Here is a 27,706-nt window from a genome sequence, read left to right on the forward strand (position 1 = left end):
AAAAAAACGCTTATTTTGGGTCTGTATGAGCAGAGCTCCTGCTACATGCTATTGTCGCGGGTCAGACCACGCCCCTCCCTATCCACCCTTTTAACAGTCACAGTCACCTTAGCAGCAGTCACTTCACCCTCTGAAGCATATCACCAGCTTCCAATCTCACACTCATGGACACCATGTCAAAGACTTTAACAGTATCACAAGATTTACAGAGAAGCAAGATACATCATTAATGACTTGTTGCAAACATATCTAAAACGATGGGACTCTTTCTATCAGTGTTGACAGACTATCCCCTAAAGACAAAGCATGGCATAACCAGAACAAACAGACTCGTTGGCCAATTATCAGATTATTTTACACATGTCTCAACAGCAACCACTGCAATACCAGCTGGCACGCCAGGATCACACGTCAGACAAACTAGAAGAAATGAAAGCATTACTGCGACAACTCAAAAACAGGCCGTCCTCTGCTAATTTTACATTTTCAGTATAAGTTGATAAACTTGTAGAATGATGTCATATATTTGATGTATGTGACATCAATCTAAAATAAAGTTTTTGGTAGTTTTGCTATACTATAATACAACTTCACTCTCAAACACGCTCATATTGGAATAGCATTATGTAATAAGTGGGGGGACTCTCTCTCTTACTCTCAGCTGATGATCAATGGAGTGGTAACTGTATCACGTGTCTATGCCTACATGTCGGTTTTTAAGTTATTATTTTTAGATATTAATTCTATACGTTTACTCCAACTAGCAAGTAAAGTTTACTTCACATTTCTATGACGCAGCTGATGTGCAGTTCAGTGAAATGTCATGCGATGATGTAGCACTTGTGTATGGCATCATTTATATATATATATATATATATATATATTTACTACATGTGCCTCACAATACTCGTGCAATATCACGTCATAGTTACATAGTTAGATAGCTGAAAAGAGACTTGCGTCCATCAAGTTCAGCCTTCCTCACATTTGTTTTTTGCTGTTGATCCAAAAGGCAAAAAAAAATTTAAAAAAAACCCAGTTTCAAGCACAATTTTGCAACAAGTTAGGACAACAAATTCCTTCTTGACCCCAGAATGGCAGTCAGATTTATCCTTGAATCAAGCAGTTATTACCCTACATTGAAAGATTATATCCTTTAATATTCTGTCTTTGCAAGTATGCATCTAGTAGCTGTTTGAACATCTGTATGGACTCTGATAAAACCACTTCTTCAGGCAGAGAATTCCACATCCTGATTGTTCTTACAGTAAAAAAACCTTTCCTTTGCCTTAGACGAAATCTTCTTTCTTCCAGTCTAAACGCATGGCCTCGTGTCCTATGTAAAGTCTGGTTTGTGAATAGATTTCCACACAATGGTTTGTATTGGCCCCGAATATATTTGTATAATGTTATCATATCCCCTCTCAGGCGATGTTTTTCTAAACTAAATAGGTTTAGAAAAATGTCGTGATATTACACAGGAGGTGTCCAATAAAACACAAGTGCTATGTGGCTTGGATATGTTATAAATAGTTTATGGTGTAACTCCCTGTCTAGTCATTCGACCTTATCATGACAATCAAGCTAGTTTGAATATATACAGTGTTTCCATGTAAAAAGTAGGAGCTTTACTACTATACAATAAATGCTAATCAATGTGTGAATGACAATTACGCTGCCTGTTCCTGTTTCTAAACCTGTTTCTTTGTCATTACTAGATTGCTGTATTATACATTATTAAAAAAAAAGCTGTTTTGAAATATGCTCAGTGGTTTTTTTGCTTTTTAATTAGATTTTGATAAAAATAAATTATACTGGGGCGGGGCTTGACTGCCAAGATGGCCGGACGCGCTCTCTAACCGCTCCGGCACCAGCAGGCACTCTATCAGCAATATTAGCCGACCAAAACATGAATGCAGTGCCGGGGGCTCGGAACATTAAGCAGGACACCCGGCGGAATGCAATGATACCTGCCTTGCCACAGACCGCAACACGAGCGCTTGAACCGGCCATGAGGCCTACACGGGAGCGGAGACGAGTGCCTGGGGGAGACGGCCGATCGTCCGGCACAGGAACCGCTCACAAGCTAGTAGCACACGATGCCCTGCAACCCCCCCCTCTGGACCGGTGGGGGATATCCCGGTCCTCGATGGGGGCGACTACCCCCGCACAGCAATGCAAACAGGCGACTAAACCTATGGTGAGGCGAAACTCTCAGGGCCCAATCAAGATGGCGGCACAAGCACGGCCTGCAACACGGCGCACACATATCACGCCACCCAAACATACCTGGGTATTCTTCGAGCGGCTCTGCATGGCCCTCTGGACAGAACGCGGGACCGGGCGCCGAGCCTTCGTGATGGCGAGACAAGCGGCAGCATCCTGGATTCGCCCAGCGGTCCGGCGACACTTGGGCGGACTCCCGCCGAGAAACATTAAAGCGACCTCCAAACTCACACGGCGCCGAAAAACTAGATGGCCGGGACAGCCGCAACGGGCCGTGGGTGACGGCACTCACCGGTATTCATACCCCCGCGAGACCAGCCAATACACTCGACCTCTCAGCCACCTTAAGACTCCTGTGACCTCCGACCCTCACGCCAAACTTACCAACCTCCGAGCTCCAGCCTGCAACGGAGGGATACACCGAACCGGTGCACAGCAAGCACAGGCCGGCACAAGGATGGTGAGCCAACCCACCCGCACCTCACCGTGCGAGCGTGCAGCCCTCGGACAGGGCGCCCCCATGCTGATCAGGACTGTACACCCGGTGGGCATAGGCTGAGGGGGTCTACCTGCAATGCAGGCGGCACTGGGCTCCAGCCCCTGCATTATGCACATCTCGGGACTTTGAAGCCGCTGGTAACAACCCGCAGCCCAGATACCCAGAGCTCGAGCCACACACCCACGACACTGCTGACAGGTACATGTCTGCAGACAGCCTTGAACAGTCGGATTGCCTGACCGCACACGACCCAGAGCCTGTACACATCGGGACACAGCGAGCACACCCTTCTGTGCCACATGCAGTAACATACGGGACTTAACTCATTTAATACTGCCACGATCTCGCTAACATGCTAATTGTTGTAAGGTCCTAACTGTAATAATTTAGCTCTCAGATCAGCATGTTCTCCTAGGCCCAGCGTATAAATAGGCCTGAAGGTAGCATTAGCCTGAGTCCCCAGCTAGCATGTCTACTCCTCACTGTTAGTGTTCAGATAGGTGCAGGTTAAGTAATCTGTTAATGTTTGTACTTTTATGCTAGAGCGCATTAACACTTTGTAGATCATGAATATGAGTAGCATGTCTTAATCTGGGTTTTAACTTCTTTTTGTTTACCGTACCTACTTCACTCGACTAACCAACCTGTAATTAGAGCTATCCCTAGTAGATATAGCGGATAGAGATATTTGTATAGCCTGGTGTTTAGCTTTTATATGCTGAGTGGGTGCAGGACGAAAGTATCTGACCTGATGTTATGTTATTGCTCAACGGAGTATTCACCTTAGACGAGACCAAACTAGTCAGTCGATTGCCTAGCTTAACCTACCTGAGCTAATATACTAATGTTATAAAGCAGAAAGTTCTTCAGAGTTTCTATATTTTTCTGGTTCCTTTTTTCTTTTTTTTTTTTTTTTTCTTCCTCTTGCCCTCCTATGTATCACGAGAGACCTGCAATTTTCTTTATAAGCAACCGAGTGATCAATCTGTGTTTATCGTAGTTACATGTATAATTATTTTAGCATGTCATATTGCAAGTAGGAGCAAGTTATTCCTAAACCATGTTTATATCCAACCTGATATCAAAAGTGTGTATCTATAAAAAAAAAAAGTGTGAACTGTTTATCTCATCCCCAATGTAACTAATGTCTTGAAACCTACATATGGATTGCCGTTGGGGTAACATATGCAAGCCTGTGATTGACAAATGCACTGCAAAAATACAGAATTTAAAAAAAAATAAAAATAAAAAAAATTATACTTCACCTGGTCTTCTTTACAAATTGCACAAGTTATTCCAATTAATCAAGAAGGTATCCCTAATATTAATGTTGAGATAAACAACTTAAGGGACACCTAAAGGCACCCAGAACACTGCCTCTCAATCAAGTGGTCTGGGTGCAGAGGCCCTATCGTTTTAACCATGCAATGTAGAACTTTGCCCTTTTGTAGAAGCGACAATGCTTACACTGACTGCCACTAGACGCACTTCAGCAATGACGAGTTCTCTATGAGCATCATTTGATTAGACGAGAAGCTGAAGAAAAGTCAGCATATAAGATGATGTCATGGGAGAACATCTTGGAAACGTAATTAAAATCGGTTTCCTTTTGTTAAATTTAAGTGGAGGAGGAGCCTGATTCTAACCAGAGACTAGAACACTATAGCGTTAGAAATACACGTTTCAATTCCGAACGCTATAGTGTTCCTCTTAATAAGTCTGCCCACTCAAGGATGTGTGGAAACAGCAATCCTAGATACATGCAAACTATGATTGGAAAAGTATAAAAGTTACTATAAGATATGAACACTTTATTACATCTTATTATACAGAAACATTCAATTGATACATGTAACAGTTAACTGAAACAATCAGGGTCACTCACTAAGGTGAGAATCCAAAGTGAATTTCAAACTGAAGGCCAAAGTAGCCGAACTGGAAGCATTGCTGACTTCGAGAATTTTTCCAGTTCGTATATTTGTATCTTAAATTTGAAATTCAGTTTGAATTCTCACTTAGTGAATAATCCAGAATGCTTCTACTACTTTAATTGTGAGTTGGAGAACAGAAAAGCCAGCATGGGCAGAATCTCAACAAAAAGGTGTCTATTGTATTAGAAGACAGGTTATTGATTTCATTATTAAGTAGCTGATAAACTGTATCAAGTAATTGTAACAGGTATAATCTGGATGTTTCTGTTCTCTAAGATTTAATAGTGTTTACACATTATGGCGAATGTTATATATACAAGATATAAAGCCCTTTTGCACAGGTTTGAACGGAGACTATAGGAACCTAAATCACTTAATCTCAATGAAGTGTTTGTGGAGCACTGACCCTGTAGTTATACATCGCAGAGCTGAACACACATCCAATGGCAGTCACACTGACAGCCACTATACGGTGCTTCCTCGTCCACTCTGTTCTTGATGTTCGACATATTCACACATTGAATGGCGACGCTGAATGTCCTATCTATACAATGTAGACAGTTTGCATGGTTTTCGTGGATTTAATACTTCTCTATGAGAAGTATTTGATTGGCTGAGTGCAGAACGTGATGCGCATTTCATCCTAAAAGCTTCTCTATGAGAAGTATTTGATTGGCTGAGTGCAGAACGTGATGCGCATGCGCATTTCATCCTAAAAGCTTCTCTATGGGAAGTATTTGATTGGCTGAGTGCAGAATGTTATGCGCATGTGCTTTTTATCCTAATTGCTTTTCTATAAGAAACATTTGATTGAGGAAAAGTGAGCAAAATGTCAGAAAACATGATGAAGAAATAGGAGGTGGATCGGGCTGCTGCAAATACCGACGGTCTCTTTCTAATGGAACAAAAGTGCGCCTCTTTGATTTACTCTATTTCCAATAGAGTAATCTATTTATGTGTTGCTCATTTGGGACACCTTAGTTTTAATTATTTGAAGTACTGGCACAACTTTTCCATTTGGTGAATTTATGGATTGTAAACAGTGATTAGAAAGCAGGCTGCCTATCAGTCAAGGTTTTGCTGTTGACAAAGTTGCTAGCTTTCTCACAAACAATACTAATTGCCCTTTTTGTAAATGTTGCCAGTAAGGCACAATTATGTATGTGGAAGGTTTTGCTGCTGATGAAGTTGCTAGCTTCGTCACTTACAATTCTGGTTGTCTTTTCGGTAAATATTGCCAGTAAAGCACAAGAGTGTATCTGGATGATAGTTACTGGTTCTGTGCTAGCACAGGAGGGACACTACTACACCTGTAGTGCAATTGCTACCTCATGCAGGCGAACTGGAAGGACATTTTCACACTTTGCATTTTCCCTGAAACCTTTAACCCCTCTTATCTATCTGCTTCTTAACAGGAAAAAAAAATAATGAAATCAGCTGATCATGTGTACTGCAAGTCCCCCAAAACACTTGCTAAGCGGGTCTAGATCCAATCGATGGAATGAACATACTTACATTTCCATTTTCAAACGTGAAAGCAGAGGATTCTTATCTAGCAACTTGAACAGTTTATACTTTCTTTTTATCTACACCTGGTCCTTATAACGTTCGTAGAACTATTTGTCAAATCACCTAACAGAAGGTGTAACAGCTGATTATGTGTGGGGCATTTTTGTCGACAAACTTTACAACCTGTTCCAAATTATTATGCAAATTCTATTTAAGTGTCACAAAGATTAAATATTTTGTTTTTAAGTTTAACTCATGAATGGCATTGTGTCTCAGGGCTCTTTTGATCACTGAAAACAATCTCGGTTTGTGGTGAGCCCAATTTAAGGACAAACTACTAAAGGAGGGTGTTCCACATTATTAAGCCGAGCACCATTTTTATGCAATATGGGGAAGAAAATAGATCTCTCTGCTGCCGAAAAGAGTGACATAGTTCAATGCCTTGGACGAGGTATAAAAACATTAGATATTTCACAAAAACGTAAGCGTGATCATCGCACTATTAAGAAATGTGTGGTTGATTCAGAGCACAGACGGGTTTGTGCAGATAAAAGCACATTGAGGAAGATTTCTGCCAGATCCATGCATCGGATCAAGAGAGCAGCTGCTAAAATACCATTACATAGCAGCAAACATATATTTGAAGCTGCTGGTGCCTCTGGAGTCCCACGGATATCAAGGTGTAGAGTTCTCCAGAGTCTTGCAACTGTGCACTAACCTTCTATTCGGCCACCACTAACCAATGCTCACAAGCAGAAACGGCTGCATTGGGCAGAAAAATACATGAAGACTAATTTTCAAACAGTCCTGTTCACTGATGAGTGCCGTACAACCCTGGATGGTCCAGATGGATGGAGTAGTGGATGGTTGGTGGACGGCCACCCTGTTCCAACAAGGCTGCAACGTCAGCAAGGCGGTGGTGGAGTCATGTTTTGGGCCGGAATCATGGGAAGAGAGCTGGTCGGCCCCTTTAGGGTCCCACGAAGGTGTAAAGATGAGCTCTGCAAAGTATGTGGAGTTTCTGACTGACCACTTTCTTCCCTGGTACAGAAGGAAGAACTATGCTTTCCGTAATAAAATCATCTTCATGCATGACAATGCACCATCTCATGCTGCAAAGAATACCTCTGCATCAATGGCGGCAATGAGGATAAAAGGAGAGAAAGTCATGGTGTGGCCTCCATCCTCCCCTGACCTCAATCCTATTGAGAACCTTTGGAGCATCCTCAAGCAAATGATCTATGGGGGCGGGAGGCAGTTTACATCCAAACAGCCGCTCTGGGAGGCTATTCTGACATCTTGCAAACAAATTCAAGCAGAAACTGTCCAAAAGCTCACAAGTTCAATGGATGCAAGACTTGTGAAGCTGCTATCAAATAAGGGGTGCTATGTTAAAATGTAACGTGACCTGTTAAAATGTTTAAAAAGTTAAAATGTTGCTATAAGTTTGATTGAAATAGCTTTTGATTTCAGTAAACATGCTGCAAACACAACAAATGACAATTTTCAGTTCTTTACAACCTATAAAGTGTTTTGAAACTTACTGTGCGTAATAATTTGGAACAGTGCATTGTAAGTTTTTTATGTTTAAAAAAAATACTGTCAAGCTCTGTAGATACAGAAGGTGAAAAAAAAAAAAAAAGGTACAGTGGCGAACCGGCAGCCGATTATTGCTATCTTCAGTGTGCTCTCCTAAAAAACACACCTTGGTTGACAGTAGGAAAGAGCCAATGTACTGAACTACATAATGTATAACAAAGTTGAATTGCACGACATGTACTACAGGCTTTTGCACAAGCCGGTATGCTACAACGTTTGTCTTACTGTTTATGCCAAATTTACAAAAAATTTAAAATAAAGAGATTAAAAAATAAATAAATAAATAAATACTGTTATCGTTAGGAGGTTTGTTCAATACAATTTGAATTGTACTCTTAATAGTTGATAACATGAGAATTATGCTGACTGTTATTTACATCAATTATTTAGGTAAATGAGAAAGATATAATTTGCATAATAATTTGGAAGAGGGTGTATTTCTCATGACCCTGCTCTCCTTCCTTAAGTTTGTTTAAAAATAAATACAGGTATTGATTATTTCATTAATCATGCTTTTGCTCCTACATATGCCTCTCTGACTAAATTAATTTTTAATTTAGTAAATTAATATCTTGAATTAATATTTTTGAAAATCATAATGACACCAAACTTTAAATGGTCAAAAGATGCCATCTTTCACGTGGGTTCGTTTTTGTGTATTATCTATTTGTAAAACTATAATTCGTAGATTTATGTATGTGTGTTACCATGTTCTACCCAAGAATGTTGCTTTGAAACATATGTATAACTAAGATGCATTTGAAGTTCTTAAGAACATTGCTCACGTGCGGTTTTCTTTAACTTTCAACTTCAATAAAAAAAAAAAACGATTAAAAACAAAATCTCCCTGTGCAAAAGTCTAACATCTGCATAGACAGACAGAACAAAGGCAGACAGCGGCACCATGATTGGTGAGGCAATGAAAGTGTAAACAGTAAAAATATTTAATGTTTTGCAAACCAACATAACTGTGTTTGTGGTCGTCATTCTAAATAACCTTAATGTGATTAGCTATGTACATTGAAGTCGTCGATATAGTTCAAGCACACATATTACATGAAGTGACACATAAAATACTTCTATTACATTGGAATCATGGCTGGTGTTTTCATTTAAGTAAAGTTACTAGGTTACAAACACAGCAGCAATCTCTCCAAAGGGCTCTGACTGTATTTATGACTCATGCAATAAAGAATTAGAGATACAAATATGCATATGTTAATCACGTTTTGGTCAAGCAGAGTAACCTGTATAATATTAAATGAGAGTTTTATGGAGATCCTAAGTGAATGACAACAGCAGTATTTCACCCTGAAATACTTGGTTTAAATTCTGCATGGAATGAAAGCCAGAAGAATGAGGTAGTCTGGGCTCGGTGCCTAGGATAAAACAGTCCATATGTTAAGAAATCAGCAATCCATTCACATCTTTGTTCACAAGTGTTTAGCCTTAAAGCGGATAAACAGTGACAACTCAAATCAGGATTGAGCATTTGCTAGTAAGAGGAGCATTCTCTAATTTGGTGTTATATAATATATATAAACATGGGATTTTCAGCCCATATATTACATACATAAACATGTAAATCCAATAAAACTGAGGTTAATGTTCTAGACTTGTTTACTGCTGGTTTTCTAAAAATGCCTTTGATTTAATTCATTTGAATAAGCTTTTAAAATGACCACAATCTGTAGGAAAACGGTTTCAATTAATTTATCTACAGAAGTCACCATTTGGTCATTTTTGTAGATAAATCATTTGAGAAGTTTATCAAACAGATTGTGATCATTCGAAAAACAAAGCCAAAAGAATAAAATTGAGCCAATTTGGATTATTGGGCAAGAGTAAAACTAAAACACTGCACACCATACAGTTTGACACTTAACTATAATAAGGCACCCGTGGACTCCTGGCACTAGAAGACGTACACCAGGCTGTAGTGTAGTGTAGTGGTGCTGTAGTGTATGGTGCTTAGAGTGTCCCTTTAAAGATTTATTGGTATTTCTGTGTCTCTTTCATGGAGGAAGGCAGATTTAGTGGTGAGTCAATCTTAGTTAAAGGTACACTATTAGTAACCAGACCACTTCATCTCAGTAAAATGGTAAGGATGCAGTGTCCCGGTCCGTTAACCCTGCAATTTAAAACACTGTGGTTCCTGAGAAAATGCAGGGTTAAGTCCCCCTGTAGACAGCCACTAGAGATATTTTCTAGTTCCTAACGTAATGTTGTCCAATGAAATGACATTGGGCGTCTCTCACGTTTTGCATGAGGATGTCTTAACATCTTTGAATTCCCCACAGGAAAGCACTATGGGGATGCTTTAATGCTGGCATGGTCAGTGCTGCGCATTCGCACTAGGCCATTGCTGTGATGTAAAAGGAGACCTATCCTCATTGTTTTTAACCCTTTAATCATTGGATGAAGTGGGGGATCTATCAAGTTAGGGACAAAAGCAATATAGTGTTATGAGTACAGATTTGTATTCCTACCAGTATAGTGTTCCTTTAACCCCTTAAGGACCAAACTTCTGGAATAAAAGGTAATCATGACATGTCACACATGTCATGTGTCCTTAAGGGGTTAATGCTTTCTCACAGGCCTGTGAGGCTGCACTACAAATACACGTGCGGCCGTACATACATATTTCTGCTAACAGGCTTATTCTCAGGTCTCCCAGCTGACCAATAGCTAGCATCAGTTGAGATGGAGGTTTCTGCCCCCAATTCCTAAACATGTTTGTACTTTTACACTGGGTTTAATTTCCTTCTCTCTTTATGTTATTATAGATGTACTTAATTGACCTACAACTAAGTTATTTTACTCAGTATATAAAATTATATGAATAAATTGTACAATTATAAAGGTCTCCAATATAAATGTGGATGAGAGTGAGTTCCCATAGCCTATGGAGCATAACGGCAAATAATCAGCAAATACAGAGATGGATGAAAAGATTGAGAACACCTTCTCCTAAAGTAAAGAAGCCAAATTTAATGTTGCATAAAGCGTACGTTTTACTAGTTTAGCTGTTACCTTTGGCGTTTTGACAGTTATGTGGTAAAACTTGCACTGCAGATGGCAGATTTTCTTTGGTGCAACTGGATCCCGCTTCTCTTGTTCTTCTTATCTTTGGGCAGACCCTAGATACAACATCAAAAAATACTTTTTTTATCAATCGGTTTGGAAAATTAGAAACCAAGGCAAGGTCCCAAACCATCTAAAATCAGCTCAGTATTGGAATATCAGAACTGATTTCACTATTCGGGCAAGTACTGGAACATCTCAGTTCCAGTACTTGCCCGAATCTCAGGCATAATAAGACATAAATGTGAGTGGGATTAGTGAGAGTGGTAACTGCTGCCACCTGTGAATGTAACCTTATTCCAAGCAGCACTGGGACATGTCCTCTACACACTATCAATAAACACCAACATTAACTCCTACATTACTCTAGCACTTTATATTATTACTAAATAAATCTGCCACAAAACACATTAAGCTTTTAAAAAACACTAGATGGGTTCTATGGCTTTAGGAATACCAAGGAATGGGCTAAAAAAAACAAACCAAAAAAAACTTTTTAACAGTTACCCGATGTCCAGCGTCTATGTCCCAACATCAAGTATTGACATACAAAGTAGAGATGACCGTGACAAGATGTACATTTAATACATTTATTTTTTACATTAGAGTGTTCTTAAGATGGAAATATTAAGGGATGTACAATTTAAATCATGTCCATTAAGGAAAACCTTGAACAATGGCCTTGGGAGGAAGCAACGGCAATACATTAGAGGAAATGGCACAAAAATGCCTTTCCATTTAGTACTCACATTAAAACACACCTGCAGACATGGTTGAAACGGCATTTATATGGGTTAATAAGGGTTATGGTAGAATCATGAGCTTCCTTTGTTGTAGGCATATTTTACCTACACCTGTAAGCCATGACACCGTCTCAAAAACCTTAATGCTGTCTATCGGTGAATCACTGGCCTATTGTACTTCTGGTCATGAAAATCTTAATTAAGTAAGAATGCAAACATTTGAAAAACACATCTGGAGTTTGCATAAAAGACTTGTCAAATAGGAAAACAGAATCATCTTTATTCTACCTATATAGAAACGAGCACCTGGTTAACAAAAAAAGTGAAGGAATGTAGTAAAACAATATTAAACAGGAACCAATTACATGATTGTACAGAGGATTCCTGAGCTCTCTAACGTGACAATTGTAATATGTAAACAATGCTATAAAGAGTGGGGATAGACATCATATACATGATTACACATGCATGACGTTTACATATATACATTACAAATACAGAAACCACTTTAGTGAGCAAAATGAAGGCAAACCAGCTTAACTGTCAATGAATCAGGACTGCACAGATAAGACATAAGTCCTGATGAAAATCCATTGTGTGGCTGTAAAATGTTGAAAAATACCTTTAAAAAAAAGTAGTCTAGGAAGGGGCGCAAGGATAATGTGGAGGGAACTAGTTTTTACTTAAAACATTTAAATATATATATATATATATATATATATTTGTTTTTTTAAATACAATTAGGTTTATTTTTTGTTTGCTAAAAAAAAAAAAAAAAGTTATCAGGTATGCAAATCCGGCCCTGCATCTGTCTGTCTATCTCAACTACACGTTTTAAGTAGATGTTGCAGAGTTACTAAAAGATGGGCAGAAACTGTGATGTTCACACCAACACACAGAAGACATCGGTTTAGAGAATTCACCTAAAAAAATAATCAGTTTTTTGTTTTTTTCCTTAATTTGTATAACTACATATCCAGCAGTAGTCCTGCTCTTTTATTTGACAGTAGCCACAGATTTGACTGCTGGGAGACTTGTTTTCACTAGAATAAGTAAGGTGTTTGCTATTATAAAAAATGCATGCTATGTTTGCACTTTACCTTGCAAGTCTAGTTTAAATTTGAGTTCTGTTATCTGCAGACTGTACGGCTCTGAGTAAAAAGAAAATCATGTACTGTGGGAAACATACACAGTTTTAAATGTCCTGTCATGTAAAATGACTGGGGATAAAGAAATCTCCACGTTTTACATGTATGAAATAGCGCCAGAGATAAGAAATGAGCTTGTATCTGTGGTTGGTGATGGGTGCCTATTGCAATATGTGACTCCACTATAATTCATCATGTGTACTGACAAGAAAAGAAAGAAACATTAAACATATTTAACAATTAAAAGCTGGTTTTGTAGAGTGGAGTTTAATGATCAATGTATGTTTTTATTTAATCAACCCGTAGAAGAGATATTAAGCACATTTATTTAAATTAACCTTTAATTTCATGCTGTTAATCATTTTAGCAGTTGCTGTGTTTATCTATTATACCTAATCTAACTTGTTTTAAGAATAAAAAATAAATAAACAAATCAATCTGAAAGTGCTCCATTCATTTGTCCATCTGATACTGCCATACAATAAGTCCAGGAAGTCCTTCAGGAGTGAATAAGTGGAGAACATTTATGTGTGCTGTAGGTTAAACACAAAAAGGCTTTCTGACAGCCAGATCCATATTCCGACAACAGCAAAGGTCACCGAAAGTTCAAGATATGTGTCAGGTCACAAGCTGTCCCCCAAAGCATTACAATGGTGATGTTATAGCTATTACTTACGGTAGATCAGGCGCTGCTTCGCCTTGGTTCTGATTTTCACCATTTAGCATCAGCGCAGCCCTCTGAGACTGCAGGCAATGCCCATGTCCCATTTTTCTTTTTCCGTTGAATTTCTGCACGTTTCCATTGTCACAACTTCCCACTCTCCATATAGCTGGGATGTATGTGAAAAGCTGCGGACAGGAGGCTGTGTTAGACAATGTCTGTGGAATTCCTATGAATACATTACTCAGAGGAAATGCATTCTCACACCCGGGACTTTCCCATAAGTACACATTTGTGTTAGTACAGACATCGACAGTCCATATAATTAGAAGAAAACAGATACAAATACAAAAATAAAATTAAAAAAAGGAGCCAATGCAGTAACAATATAGTAAAGATAAGTACTAGGAGATTTATAAAAAATGGGGGGTAACCCCTAAATAGTTAATTCAAATAAGAAAACAAAAAAAAAATATCAAAATAAATCTAGTAATGTGAGAACCCTTTTGGGTAAGGGGTGCCCCTATTTTTACATTCTATTTATTCACATTTGTTTTCATGATCTATGTTAAGGTGCATATATTAAACCTATTTATCTTAATAAAATAAAAGTTACGTTTTAGTAAATTACTAGCTCTCACATAGATAGACCTTTTTTCTTTTTTGCTTATTTGAGAGAACAGATACAAAGTTTAGTATATTAGTAACGCATCACTTGGAGATGTGGCCGTCTATAAGTGTCATACAACACAATGAAATCATTTTACAGGACCTCCAAAGAGAAATCACAAAACGCTGACCATATTTTTGTACCAATCAGGACAGCTTGAAGCACTTGTCTGTCACTTTAAATTTAAAGTGGCACTGTCATACTGAACGTACCTTTCTCCTATTATTTGCTCTTCTCTTCCTCTCTCAGAATCTGTTCTTCTTGTCTTCCTGTCACAACTTTGTCTTATGTACTTTTCCTACGCTTGACCTTCTTTGTCCAAAGGAGGTGCTTATGTCCGCTCTATTTTATGTGGTCAAATAAATTCTCCCACAATTCTCACCCCTCCTTCGTGTTCTCGTGTTACTTCATTCACCATTCGAATGTCCTGTCATTTAGACTAGGGCGCAGGCGAATTCACCAAATTTTGTTCAGTTCGGAATTCCATTTGAATGCATAGTAGATAACACTCTAATTCCCACTATATTAGGGAGCTATCTACTAAAAAGCTGAAAGACCCATATTTGTCTAAGTGACAAGTAGGGGACCTACTGCCTCCTGTCCCCACCCATGAGCGGCGCATAGGGACCTTCAGTGAGAAAGGGATGGGGGGGCCTACTGCCTCCCCCGCCCCCCACCAATTAGCGGTGGGTGGGGTCCCTAAATGTCCCCCCCCCCCCCCCCAGGTGACAAGGAATCCCCTGACAACTAAATAAAATAAAAATAGAAGTTTTATTTTTAAACATGGAAGATAGAAGACTGAAGATAAATAACAAGTTATCCACCGAGGATACTTTTCAGACTTGGGTAGCAGTAATTTAGAAAAATATCTTCGAAATACGTACCAGCATCTCTAAAGATAAAGGCTCAGATGAAATGTTAATTTTGCTCTCCATACAAAGGTTCTTAAAGAAAACTTCTGCAACTAACATTTGAAGCCAAGGGGATGGTATTGAGTGGATAAATATTTCTTTTTCTTTCATGGAAAAATCTGTAATGATTTAAAAAGGAAAAAAAAGGAACATTAATGTTGCTTTGCATACCAAAACAGTGTTCAACAGTACAATTAACGGTTACGTTTATTTTTTCTTAATGTGTTAATTTGAAATGTCTGTTCAGTTCTGAATCCATATGAAAATTATTCATCCACAACACAGCTACAACTGCTCCCACAAACACGGAAGGGGGCACTTGACGCAATGCTGTGCATGTCCATTTCACCGACTTAAATGTGAATTCAGTGTGAAAATTAATTAATTTGCACAATCACGGTCCTTTAAACAGTGGGCGAGGATTAACGTTCCCCAATACACAGAAAGTCCATTCCCATTACACACAAAATGAACATACATACATACACCTCTCTTGTCACTCCCTCCTCATTGCTCCGCATTCCTTCACTCTGGATGGAATTTCCTGGCTGAGGGCATCAGCTGATACTCTTAGTCAATGAATTCCTTCCAAAAACAGTAGAATTTCCTCCACAAACGGCTACATTAGTGATGTAAAAAGATATAAGACTGGAATTGCCTTGGGCAAAATGGAAATTAACGTCACCTTCACATGGAACACAGATGTAAAATACCAGATCATTGGCCACTTGGTAAATTAAATTTTTGTCCATATAAAAGCCAAGAAGAATCCAATATTCCACTGCAGCACCAAGCATCACATTCAACTGGTATCCTACTTCTTCATGTAAAACCTAGAATAAAAAGGACCAATATTACATACTTTACCATATTATATCACTCCAAAGTGAACAATAAATTGGATGGACATCTATTCCTCCTCTGGAGAGAGCCTACATCACGACTATGTACATGAGATGTTTATATCATTTGCCTTAGTATTAATGTTAAACACAACAAAACAAGAATCAAAATGTTAAAATGAAATGAAACTTTCCACCCTAAATAATAAATGAAAGAATCTCACTTACACTCCCCCTGTGGTTTTCTTTGTGGAATCGTAAAACCTGATTTGTTAAGGTACTGATTTGGTTTGTTAGAAGCTTCATAGCCCTGAGCTCTGGCCAAAAAACACCAACATTAAAAGATGGCAGCATTGCTCGGGGCTTAATGTCTCGCTGCTCACAAAGCCTGCAATTAAAGAGTTAGAAGAAGCAGTAAAAAAAATCATTAATCAGCTAAAATATATTTTCTATTGACTGAATGTCTAATGTCTAAAATAGTGAACTACACAGACACCATCTACGTTTTGGGATCAGGAAAATGCTGTGACTAGCAACTTCATATACATTCACAGCAAGACTATTTGGAAAAGTTTATGACTAGAGAATTAACCTTGCTTGCACCCTGAATAAGCTAACGTCTAACAGTAGTTCTAAACATTTTAACCCTTTAAAGGGATACAATAGACACCTCATTAACTGTAGCTTAATGAAGCAGCTTTTTTCTATCATGCCCCTGCAGTTTCACTACTCAATTCTCTGCCACTTAGGAGTTCAATAACTTTGTTTATGCAACCCCTCCCTGCATGTAAATTGCACAGCCATCCTAAACACATCTTGTAGAAAGACATATAATTTGTAAACCTTTATTGCACAGTATGTTGAATTTAGTATTTCTTATCTCCTGCTCTGATAATAGAGAAAAGCTTTCTAAAACCTGCGAGACTCCTGCATGTGATTAAAACTCAATGAACATATAGAGGATGAAATAACAATTTGTAAAGTAAGTTAACATCTGATTTAAAAATGTAAATGATGCAGGCTGTGTGAGTCACAGCCAAGGGAGGTGTGGCTACAGCTGCATGGAACAGAAACAAAAGTGATTTAATTCCTAAACGGCAAAGAATTAAGCAGTGAGACTGCAGGGGCATGACCTATACATTAAAACTGATTCATTAAGCTAAAGTTGTTCACGTGACTATAGTGTCCCTTTAAATATGAAATCTTTCTTTTGAGTTGATTTGATGCCTATAGTATCCCTTTAAGTTCCATCACTAGTATTCCACGGACTCTTTGAATTGTAATTAATAAGAGGCAGTTTAAAAAAAAAAAATGACCAAGCTCATTGAAGTGTGTAAATTCTGTTTAAGTGAGCCATGACCTGCAGATAAACTAATACAAATATAGAGACCTCAACAGGAAAACATTGGACCTTCTTCTGTGATATAATAATAATAATAATAATAATAGTATGATATAATAAGATACAAATTGCATTACAATTAAAATTGTTGTGGCTCAGATAGTAATAAACCAAAAGCATTCTTGCAGCAAATGATTGCATCCCTAAACCAATACAATGGTACAAGATAACCTAGACCAATATTCTTTTCTGACCTACATGATTCCTAGCAGTGTTGTATATCAATATTTTTTATTTCGTCATAAATTCTTGCTAGAGCAGCCAAATATGTCTTACCAACACCCCTCCCCCCATGATTCTGATGATTTCTTCTTCCAAAACATCTTACTTTGTTTTGTTTTTCGTAAAATTAAAAGACCGTTTAAAGTTACCATTAAAATGGCTCTGGCGAATTCTGGGGTATTTGCATAATTTGCAAAGACCCCTGATGGTTATATCACCACCTGGCATGCGGTGGTCTGGGGGGTGCAGTATAGGTAACTCAGACATTTTTAGGGGTGACAGAGCCGTTTAAAATGTTGTCTTCAATTAGATAAGTTTAAGTCCCATTTCCTTTCAATGTTACCTTGTTTTAATCTGAATTAAATGCTTTAGTCTATACAAGCTGCACACCACTCGCCCAGATAATACAATTCTCTTCACTCTGAGAGTATCAGTTATTTATTCCATTTGGTAAACTTTTTTTTGCATGAGTAAAAGTATACAGAAATGTGTTTTGTGCTATATAGATCTATTTAATATGTTTAAGGAAGATTCTCACTTTGTGCTCAGGAACTTTGCTTCTTCCCACATAATATTTGCCAGAACTTTCAGAAGTATTACAGCAATTTCTCTTCTTTTCTGAGAATCCATTTCCAAGCCAAGTGGTTGATGGCACAAGGCTAATTTGTCACTAAGAAAACACCTAAAAAGACAAAGAAATGCATTTCATACCCCTCTAAAAAAAATCACACATCTATAGAATACATTTTTGTTTGACCTCCCAACAAAATCACCCAGTTAACATAAATTATATACATAACACAAATCTATAAGTCTTAATGGTATTTATTTTTGCAACAAAAAGCCTTCCCTTCTTTGAAAATGTGTTGAATGCAAGCAGCTCTATCCATGCAATATGTAAATACTACAGATTTAAAAATAAAATTGCCAGAAAAAACTTTTACACTTTTAGTTCATGATCTAGGCCAGGGGTCAGCAACCAATGGCATGTGTGCCATGCATGGAACTCCTAGGCTGCCACAGGCAAACAGGCTCTGGCCTACCAGGATTCCCAGTGGGAGTCCAGATATCTGCTAGTGCAAATCGAGCGGTGAATCTAGGTGGTGGGGGACAAACCTCAATTTACACATTGCAGCCCTGATCTCAGATCTCTTCCTCCCAGCACTTGTGATTGGGAATCAATACTGGAGTAGAGCAGTCCTCAGCAGCAATAACAGCTCCTGTCCTTGACCTGTACCTGGCCAGTCCGGTCCCCACGCAGGTAGGTCACACACACTGCTAGATATACACAGAGCTGCAGAAGAAGCCTCTCCTTCATACAAATATTACAAACAGCCCACGTACAGTCCCACAAACACAACACCCCTGACAATCCACATACACGTACACAACTACTGGCACATTACTACTAATAGGTTACTACTTATCTAGACAAAAAGATGTTGGGACATTTATTAATAAAATAAAATATTTTTATTTAACTGTAATATTCTGCCAGTCTCACCTCCTACATTGTTAATCCCTTCCGTCCAAACCCCTTTGTATAGCATAAAATTAGTTTCAAGTTGTAATACAATACAAAACAATTTTACTTTAGCTCACCATATCCCATTTATCTTTCCCTCTACTCGCACTGGGCTTTAACTGTCAGAAATACAACTTACTTCACGTGGCCCACTGTAGTTACTGTACGGGCATCGTGTCTACATACAAACCTTTTTGTTTTACACTCTGGTGGAATTTTTGGCATGCTGCAGGCAGACACACATAGCTTTGCATCCAAATGTAATAGTACAAAGAGAAAGCCTTATCTGTAAATGTGCACTCATACTGTAACCTCTACTTAACTATATCCTATAATTATACATACCTGATCAGCACTTCTATAAATGGCCATGATCCTCGCTTACATATCGGACACTGAAATAAATCCAGGTAGTATTGTAACATACGTGCGGACTCCCATGGTGGGTGGAAAACCAGTAAGTTGCAAAAAATGTCATATAATGCACCAAAACAGTTGCTGTCTACATTCCCCTAGAATCAAGAGGAAATAATGACAGATAAAAGAAAACGTTTTAGAAGTCCTCAATATAAAAGGTGCAAGATATGCAAGAAGCATATACATTCAGAATGTGGCCAAAACAAGATGGTCAAGCTGAAACATAGCAGAGTTGAGGAATTTTATCAAAATGCAATTATAGGCTATACCCCACAGGCGCATACTAATTCGGCCTGGGAAGAACGCTGCACTCCCTCCTAATGCAGTAAGGGAGAAACAATCTCATAGGCTGTATTATTTAAAGGGTTACTTAATACAGATTAAGGAACAGCCCACACATAAAAATACATTTTAACATTTTATGAGACTATTTCAAATCGCCTATCTTAGCAAACAAATATGAGGATTCAGTTGCACCACATGGCCATATCGTATTAAGACCACACCTACATCACATTACAATATCCTACACTTATTCCAATGTGGGAGACAAATTAAATAGTGCTAGTGCTAAATAAGATAAAGTGTATTTAAATAATATGTTCTAAGAGCATTTTGAAATATATATATATATATGTGTGTATATATATATATATATATATATATATATATATATATATATATTCACAATATTCTTACAACAGATTACTTTAGCTTATTTAGCACCAGCACTATATCATTTGCCTCCCACGTTGGAATTAGTGTAGCCCCCACCCCGATATTGGGGTACTGTGTAGTGGTGGGCTTAACAAAATATGGACATATGGTAGAACTGAATCCCCATATTTTTTTGCTGCTCATATCACGTGTGCTGGGGGTGCAACTAGCCCCATCACACAATTAGCAATAACTCTGTATGTAAAGTGTTTCAAGCACAAACACTGCACATACAGACTACCATAACTACTTCAAATAACTGAAGGGATCATGGTGGTTGGAATAACCCTTTAATTCCCATCCAAGATATTATAAAACATGTGTTTTATATACATACATACATACAGTTGCAAGAAAAAGTATGTGAACCCTTTGGAATGATATGGATTTCTGCACAAATTGGTCATAAAATGTGATCTGATCATCATCTAAGTCACAACAATAGACAATCACAGTCTGCTTAAACTAATAACACACAAAGAATAAAATGTTGCCATGTTTTTATTGAACACACCATGTAAACATTCACAGTGCAGGTGGAAAAAGTATGTGAACCCCTAGCCTAATGAGATCTCCAAGAGCTAATTGGAGTGAAATGTCAGCCAACTGGAGTCCAATCAATGAGATGAGATTGGAGGTGTTGGTTACAGCTGCCCTGCCCTATAAAAAACACACACCAGTTCTGGGTTTGCTTTTCACAAGAAGCATTGCCTGATGTGAATGATGCCTCGCACCAAAGAGCTCTCAGAAGACCTACAATTAAGAATTGTTGACTTGCATAAAGCTGGAAAGGGTTATAAAAGTATATCCAAAAGCCACGGTAAGACAAATTGTCTATAAATGGAGAAAGTTCAGCACTGCTGCTACTCTCCCTAGGAGTGGCCGTCCTGTAAAGATGACTGCAAGAGCACAGCGCAGACTGCTCAATGAGGTGAAGAAGAATCCTAGAGAGTCAGCTAAAGACTTAAAAAGTCACTGGCAAATGCTAACATCCCTGTTAGCGAATCTACAATACGTAAAACACTAAACAAGAATGGATTTCATGGGAGGATACCACAGAGGAAGCCACTGCTGTCCAAACAAAACATTGCTGCACGTTTACAGTTTGCTCAAGAGCACCTGGATCTTCCACAGCAGTACTGGGAAAAAAATTCTGTGGACAGATGAAACCAAAGTTGAGTTGTTTGGAAGAAACACACAACACTATGTGTGGTGAAAAAAGGCACAGCACACCAACATCAAAACCTCATCCCAACTGTGAAGTATGGTGGTGGGGGCATCATGGTTTGGGACTGCTTTGCTGCGTCAGGGCCTGGAGGGATTGCTATCATCGAAGGAAAAATTAATTCCCAAGTTTATCAAGACATTTTGCAGGAGAACTTAAGGCCATCTGTCTACCAGCTGAAGCTCAACAGAAGATGTGTGTTGCAACAGGACAATGACCCAAAGCATAGAAGACAATCAACAACAGAATGGCTTAAACAGAAGAAAACATGCCTTCTGAAGTGGCCCAGTCAGAGTCCTGACCTCAACCCGATTGAGATGCTGTGGCATGACCTCAAGAAAGCGATTCACACCAAACATCCCAAGAATGTTGCTGAACTGAAACAGTTCTGTAAAGAGGAATGGTCAAGAATTACTCCTGACCGTTGTGCACGTCTGATCTGCAACTACAGGAAATGTTTGGTTGAAGTTATTGCTGCCAAAGGAGGTTGAACCAGTTATTAAATCCAAGGGTTCACATACTTTTTCCACCTGCACTGTGAATGTTTACATGGTGTGTTCAATAAAAACATGGCAACATTTCATTCCTTGTGTGTTATTAGTTTAAGCAGACTCTGATTGTCTATTGTTGTGACTTAGATGATGATCAGAATTTGTGCAGAAATCCATATCATTCCAAAGGGTTCACATACTTTTCATGCAACTGTATATGTATATAAAACATATATAGTCCATATCGCATAATTCTTGAATATATATTTTTTTTGTAATACTTTTTTAAATAAAATACATACTTCCTAGATTTTTTAAAGTAAAGGCAGTAAATTAGTGCATTAGTTGTACATAACATTTAACACCACATTATATGTCAAGTATTGTGTTTTGGTGACTTGACAACCAATATGCCAGTAAGAAGACATTTCCAACTGAGCCTTGGAGATTTTTAGTTTTGCCCTAAGTTGGTTGTCAATTCTTCACTGCTCAATGTATAGTGAATGATCTCCAATTAAAAGAATATAAACATAAGCTGGCAATGCAAGTACAATATAGACAAAAAGTATATGTGACTGGATCGTAAAATCAATACATTTTTAAAAGCATAAAAACAAATACCCTCTCCTTAAAAAGTACAAATTGTTTACCTGCAAAAGGTGCTTGAGAAGGGACTGAAGTAACTTTAAAGGCGGAACATAGGGAAAGAGACGATCAAGTTCTATCAAGGCTTCACTGAACACATGCTCTTCCAGAAGCACTTCAATTCTGCTGAAACTCACCCTCCCAATCTCAGGGTTATTTATCTAAAAAAAAAGAAAGCCAATTTGATCAAAACAATGAAAATGTTTTGTGAGACGTGAGGTTTTTTTAAATCGATGTAGACTATGACTTCTCAGAATATTAGAGGAACAATTTAGTAGATGCACCCCAAAAAAAACATGCATGTACCTTATTTTCCATGGGGATTACATGAAAAATGTGATTGCAATAGCTACTGATCTAGTATCTGCAGCTATTGGAAGCCCTCCCCTTCTTCCCATAGTCTGTGCCAGCGAACTGACCAATCAGAGGCCTGCTGTACTCAAGCACACCTGCAGCTTCCGCTAGCTCCACTGAGCAGAGAAGTATTTCAACAGCAATTCATAATATTATATTACAAGTCCTGCACTTTTAGAACTTTAAGAATTACAAGTCCTGCACTTTTAGAATTTTAGGGGTGGGGGAGAGAGCGGGGTTCATGTGTTTGTAAAGTTCCTTTAAATGTTAGGTTTACTAATTTCCTATAGTCTTAAAAAGGTGTATTTGTGAGTTATAAATATATAAATTAAATGGGATATGTCACTTTATAAGATTTTTGACATTATGTTTACTAATCACTATATTAAACACATATGTATGTAAGGTGTGAAAAAGAAAATTAATGTAGAAATCTTCAACTGGATGCCTCAATCTTAACTCACAGTCAATCATGGCTATCATATCCTTTGCATCTGACATTCAGCATAGAGAAAGCATTAAACAATGCTTCTATTTCTCCTCTTCGTTTGCAATACTTGTCCTGGATTATCCTTGTCTGAACTTGTCATGGGCTACGTTTTAAGTTTTAGGAGATTTTCACTCCTTTTAATTTTTACTCAATGGTGTACATTAGAAAAATGATAGCTCCCCTTCCAATGTAGAGGTTCACATCTCTCTATCCTGCAACTGTGAATCTCCATCTTAGTCCCCGTCAAACATTTTTATAAGCTCTGTCCTTTGCACCTGGCAGCCAGGATAAGCATAAACAGCAAAAAAGAAATGAAACCAATTTTCTAAATCTTTCATTTTTTTATTCAAAAGGTGTAATTCCACAGAAGTGAAAGTTTCCTTTTCATTGTTTAACCATGCTAAGAGAAAAAAAACAGGTAAGAAATATTCAGTGTTCAACATAAAGTAGTGTTTTGGTGTTTTTTTTCTTTACTTAAATTAGAAAAAAAATTATTAGACTTGTACATTCGGTTTCAAACGAATTGTGATTCATTAAAATTTTCGGAATTAGGCGGGTCCTCTGACTTCCATAACTCTATTTGCACACTGGCAGTGCTAGCATTAATGGAAAAAACTCTTGTGGTGTGAAAGTTATGTTCTGTGGCGCCTAGTCAGCACGTGCTTGCCAGCCGCTACATAAAGCTGTAAAAAAAAAATTAAAAAAAAAGAAGTAAGAAAAATTTAAACAGCCTATTTTATGACCAGCACAAGAGAGGTGGGAATATTCCCATGCAAGTCTCAAGAGATAAGACTTGCAAGTGAGAGGGCTCTGACTGACACTTCAAAGGCCTTTATAAAGGCTTTTAACGTCTTGAAATCTCAATTGGCATGGATCCCTTGCAACATTTAATTGGAGGGACTATTTAAAAAAAAATAAAATTGTGGCATAGTTTTTCTTCTTCTTAATTTTTTTCCCAATCCAAGTCTTTTGATGGGTGTGGATAACGGCACGTCAACATCCCAATTGTGGCATTAATACCACCATATTTGAAATCCATGGGTGGAGAAGGGACTAGGAGGGACAATTGCATTTCCACCAGCTCTTTGTTTTAATATCCCCCTAACCATAGCCCATAGGTGGGGGTAGAATTGTCCACTACCTTTCTATATTTTTAAATGGTACTCACCCTTTGGGGGGTGGGGAGGTGGACAATGGCAATAACACTTCCCACTTAAGGCCTGTGGGTGGGGGCTGGGGTGAACCCACCACTGAATATGTTGGAGCCTCTACCCGCTGCCTTGTAAGGCTATAACAATGAACAATCCTAATGTATTAATGAGGTCTTAAAATATACTGCTATTATATGTATTAATAAATGGCATGCAGTCAGCTTCATAAGGCCAGCGTGGTATTTATAGATTTCAAATCTCACTACGCTGAGTATACAACAAAATCTAATTTGTATGATGCATTAAGAAAAGAACTGAATAACATGTGGAATGTAATACATTAATTACAATAACACTATATAAAGCAAACGCTGCTGCAGAATGACCTTATAATAATTAAAAGCACGCACTTATACATTTTATACAGAGGTCAGCCAGTGTCAGAGCTCTTTGTATGGCTACGCTTATCAGCAAAATTGCTTTCTGCAGACTTCCAAGAGCTTAAAAGACTCTAACTACCCTCACTTATCTTGCAGTGCTTAATCCCTTTGCTACCGTGATGTATAAATGATCAATGCCCGGCTGGACTCTTACATATAAGAGGTAGGGGAGATACCTCGAAAGATAGCTTAAAATGTGTTACTCTTGTTAGATAGGCAGTCAATTAAATGGGCAATCGCTCATTTTAAAATGTAATGTATTATTAGAGTGGGCATTTACAGGTAACTAAGGGAGAAGGCAGATTATACGTTTCCGAACCTCTTTTTTTATCACTATATTATATAATGGCGTGCAACAAAAGGAATTAACACGTAGTGTGATGTTGCTGTTTTAGCTAAGCAGCTGGATGTAACACTTAAAATCCATACAGTCTTAGAAGCCTTTTCAAATTTGAATACAGTGTTCCCTTCTACAGGATATTTTACAAAGATCGTGGATTCTAAAAGTAGAATTGCAACAGGAAGTAATGAGGGTTGGTGAGTAGGAGCAAGTTGTGTGAAGTCATCTTGGGTTGCACGAATAATAATGTATTGAAATAAATTACATATACTCAAGACTGGCCATGAACTAATATTTAAGTTCCATAGATCAGTGAACTAGGAATTGGTCATATATACTACCATAAACAAACTTCCTTCACAATTTTTATCCGTATTCCTTGGAAGTTCCTCCAATGTTCTAATACACAAAAAAAAAAAAAAAAAACTTTAAAGGGACACTGTAGACACTGTAACCGATTCATCTCATTGGAATGGCTTCAGTATCTGGAGTATCCTGGTGCCATCCTTTCAATGCGTGTTTTTAATTTTTAATGGTATATGAGAGTGCCATGCAGCCCAACCCCTCTGTGCTGTTTTGGATAATGAAGAACCATTTGCCTGACCAGCAGTGGGCAGCTGTGTTTGGCTGAGAATGTCAGCTGGCTACTTTCAGCCTATCACAGTAACCATTGCAGGTATAAATCAAGAAAAAAAAAGTGTGTAATCTAAAACTAGGTCACAACTCTAGTAGAGGCCCGGCTGTTGACAGCCAGGGATCCTCATTCATTCAATGTCAAATTGCTTGAAAATGGTTTAACATTGAAAGGAAAATCAATGCCAGGGGACTCCAGGCATGATAATGAATTAATTGTGATGAAATGGTTCCAAGCACAGACCGGCCTCTTCTGGAGGTGTCGCTATGGCAAAGATTAAACACTTCCTTGTAGCAATACACTTCATACAATTGATGTGGGATTTGCGAATTTTGCGAGAACAGCAGGCTGCAGTCACTCCTGAAGAAATCCAGAAATGGAAAAAGAAAGGAGCTGTCCAAAAGGACGGAGTATATTACAACAACTTCAAATTCTGTCTCCCCAAAAATTTATATCCAGCAGTTGTCCAATGGGCACATGGGCCTGCACACTTGTCAAAGGAATTAATGGCCGCCCTCATACAGAAGTATTATGAAGCACCCGGAATCACAACATTGATCAGCAGCTTCTGTAAGGCCTGTGTCATTTGTGCAAAATGCAATCCAGGAAGACCAATCAAGGTGCCTGCAAAACACCTGGCAAAGCCCATGTACCCCTTCCAGCGAATTCAAATTGACCACATCCAGATGCCCAAGAGTGGGCCCCATGAATATGCACTAGTCATAGTGGACATGTTCTCAGGATGGCCAGAGGCCTACCCAGTGGCCAATATCACTGCGAAAACAACCGCAAGACGCCTACTTACAGAGATAGTATGTAGGTTCGGACTCCCAGAAGTCATTGAAAGTGATCAAGGCCCAGCCTTTACAGCAACAGTGACTAAAGAAATTTGGACTGCTCTAGGGGTGACCTTAGCCTTCCACACCCCTTACCACCCACAAAGTAGTGGTAAAGTAGAGCGCATGAATGGCACTCTAAAGGCCAGAATGTTAAAAATGTCACAAGAAACAAAGATGCCCTGGCCAGAAAGCCTGTCAATAGCTTTATTTAGTGTTAGGCACACACCTAGAGGGAAGCATTCACTGTCCCCATATGAGATTCTATTTGGGACAGCACCCAGACTAGGTTGTTATTATCCGCAGCAGTTACAGCTCCAATCAGATGTTTTAGTAGATTATGTAACTGAACTTGCAAGTGCCTTAAACAAAATACATGCCCAAGTTTTCTCTTCAATTCCAGATCCCGAATTGGATACAGGTGCCCATAACCTGCTCCCCGGAGATTGGGTTCTGGTCAAGAAGTTTGTGCGGAAAAATACCCTGGAACCAAGATTTGACGGTCCATTCCAAGTTCTCCTGATTACCGCAACTTCCGTCAAACTGGCCGGTAGGCCAAATTGGATCCACGCTTCCCACTGCAAGAAATCTCCTGCCCCAGAGGAAGCAGATACCGCACAAGCATGTACCTCTGGCACATCTTCTCCTTAATCAGCCTCATAAAGGCCCAACAAGTAGCCATCACCAAAGATATTAGTGGGTATACCTTCTGGTACAATTCATCATGCACCCATGTGGCTACTTACACCTTTGACTATTGTGATATTGTAGAATGCCCGTTCCCCACATCACAAATCCAGAGTATTTACAGAGATATCCCTCATTCAAAAGATCCATATGTTTGTGTAGTTGACAAGCAATGGGGGCACAATTGTAATCATTGGGGGGCGGCGGGATGGAATGCCGGGCCTGCCTGGGGTTACAAGCCAAAAAGTGCCTTATCTAAAGTAGATGATCAAGGTAGATCCCTTCTCCAGAGAATGACTTTGAGAAA

General features: G+C 38.6%; 1 protein-coding gene across 1 annotated transcript in view; it reads right to left on the bottom strand.

Annotated features, from left to right (window-relative positions):
• Window positions 1–27,706, bottom strand: part of SLF1 (SMC5-SMC6 complex localization factor 1) — a 109,944-nt gene that overhangs the window by 11,132 nt on the left and 71,106 nt on the right. Inside the window, exons 8-15 of the mRNA XM_063453690.1 lie at window positions 22,473–22,628; window positions 19,318–19,484; window positions 17,986–18,129; window positions 16,052–16,211; window positions 15,667–15,814; window positions 14,955–15,100; window positions 13,416–13,588; window positions 10,798–10,904 (exon numbers count right to left, since the gene is read on the bottom strand). Of these exons, the coding sequence (XP_063309760.1) occupies window positions 10,798–10,904; window positions 13,416–13,588; window positions 14,955–15,100; window positions 15,667–15,814; window positions 16,052–16,211; window positions 17,986–18,129; window positions 19,318–19,484; window positions 22,473–22,628 (1,201 nt within the window). The remainder of the gene's footprint in view (window positions 1–10,797; window positions 10,905–13,415; window positions 13,589–14,954; window positions 15,101–15,666; window positions 15,815–16,051; window positions 16,212–17,985; window positions 18,130–19,317; window positions 19,485–22,472; window positions 22,629–27,706) is intronic.

This window comes from Pelobates fuscus, chromosome 5, assembly GCF_036172605.1.
Source record: "Pelobates fuscus isolate aPelFus1 chromosome 5, aPelFus1.pri, whole genome shotgun sequence".
In the NCBI taxonomy this organism is placed as follows: Eukaryota; Metazoa; Chordata; class Amphibia; order Anura; family Pelobatidae; genus Pelobates; species Pelobates fuscus.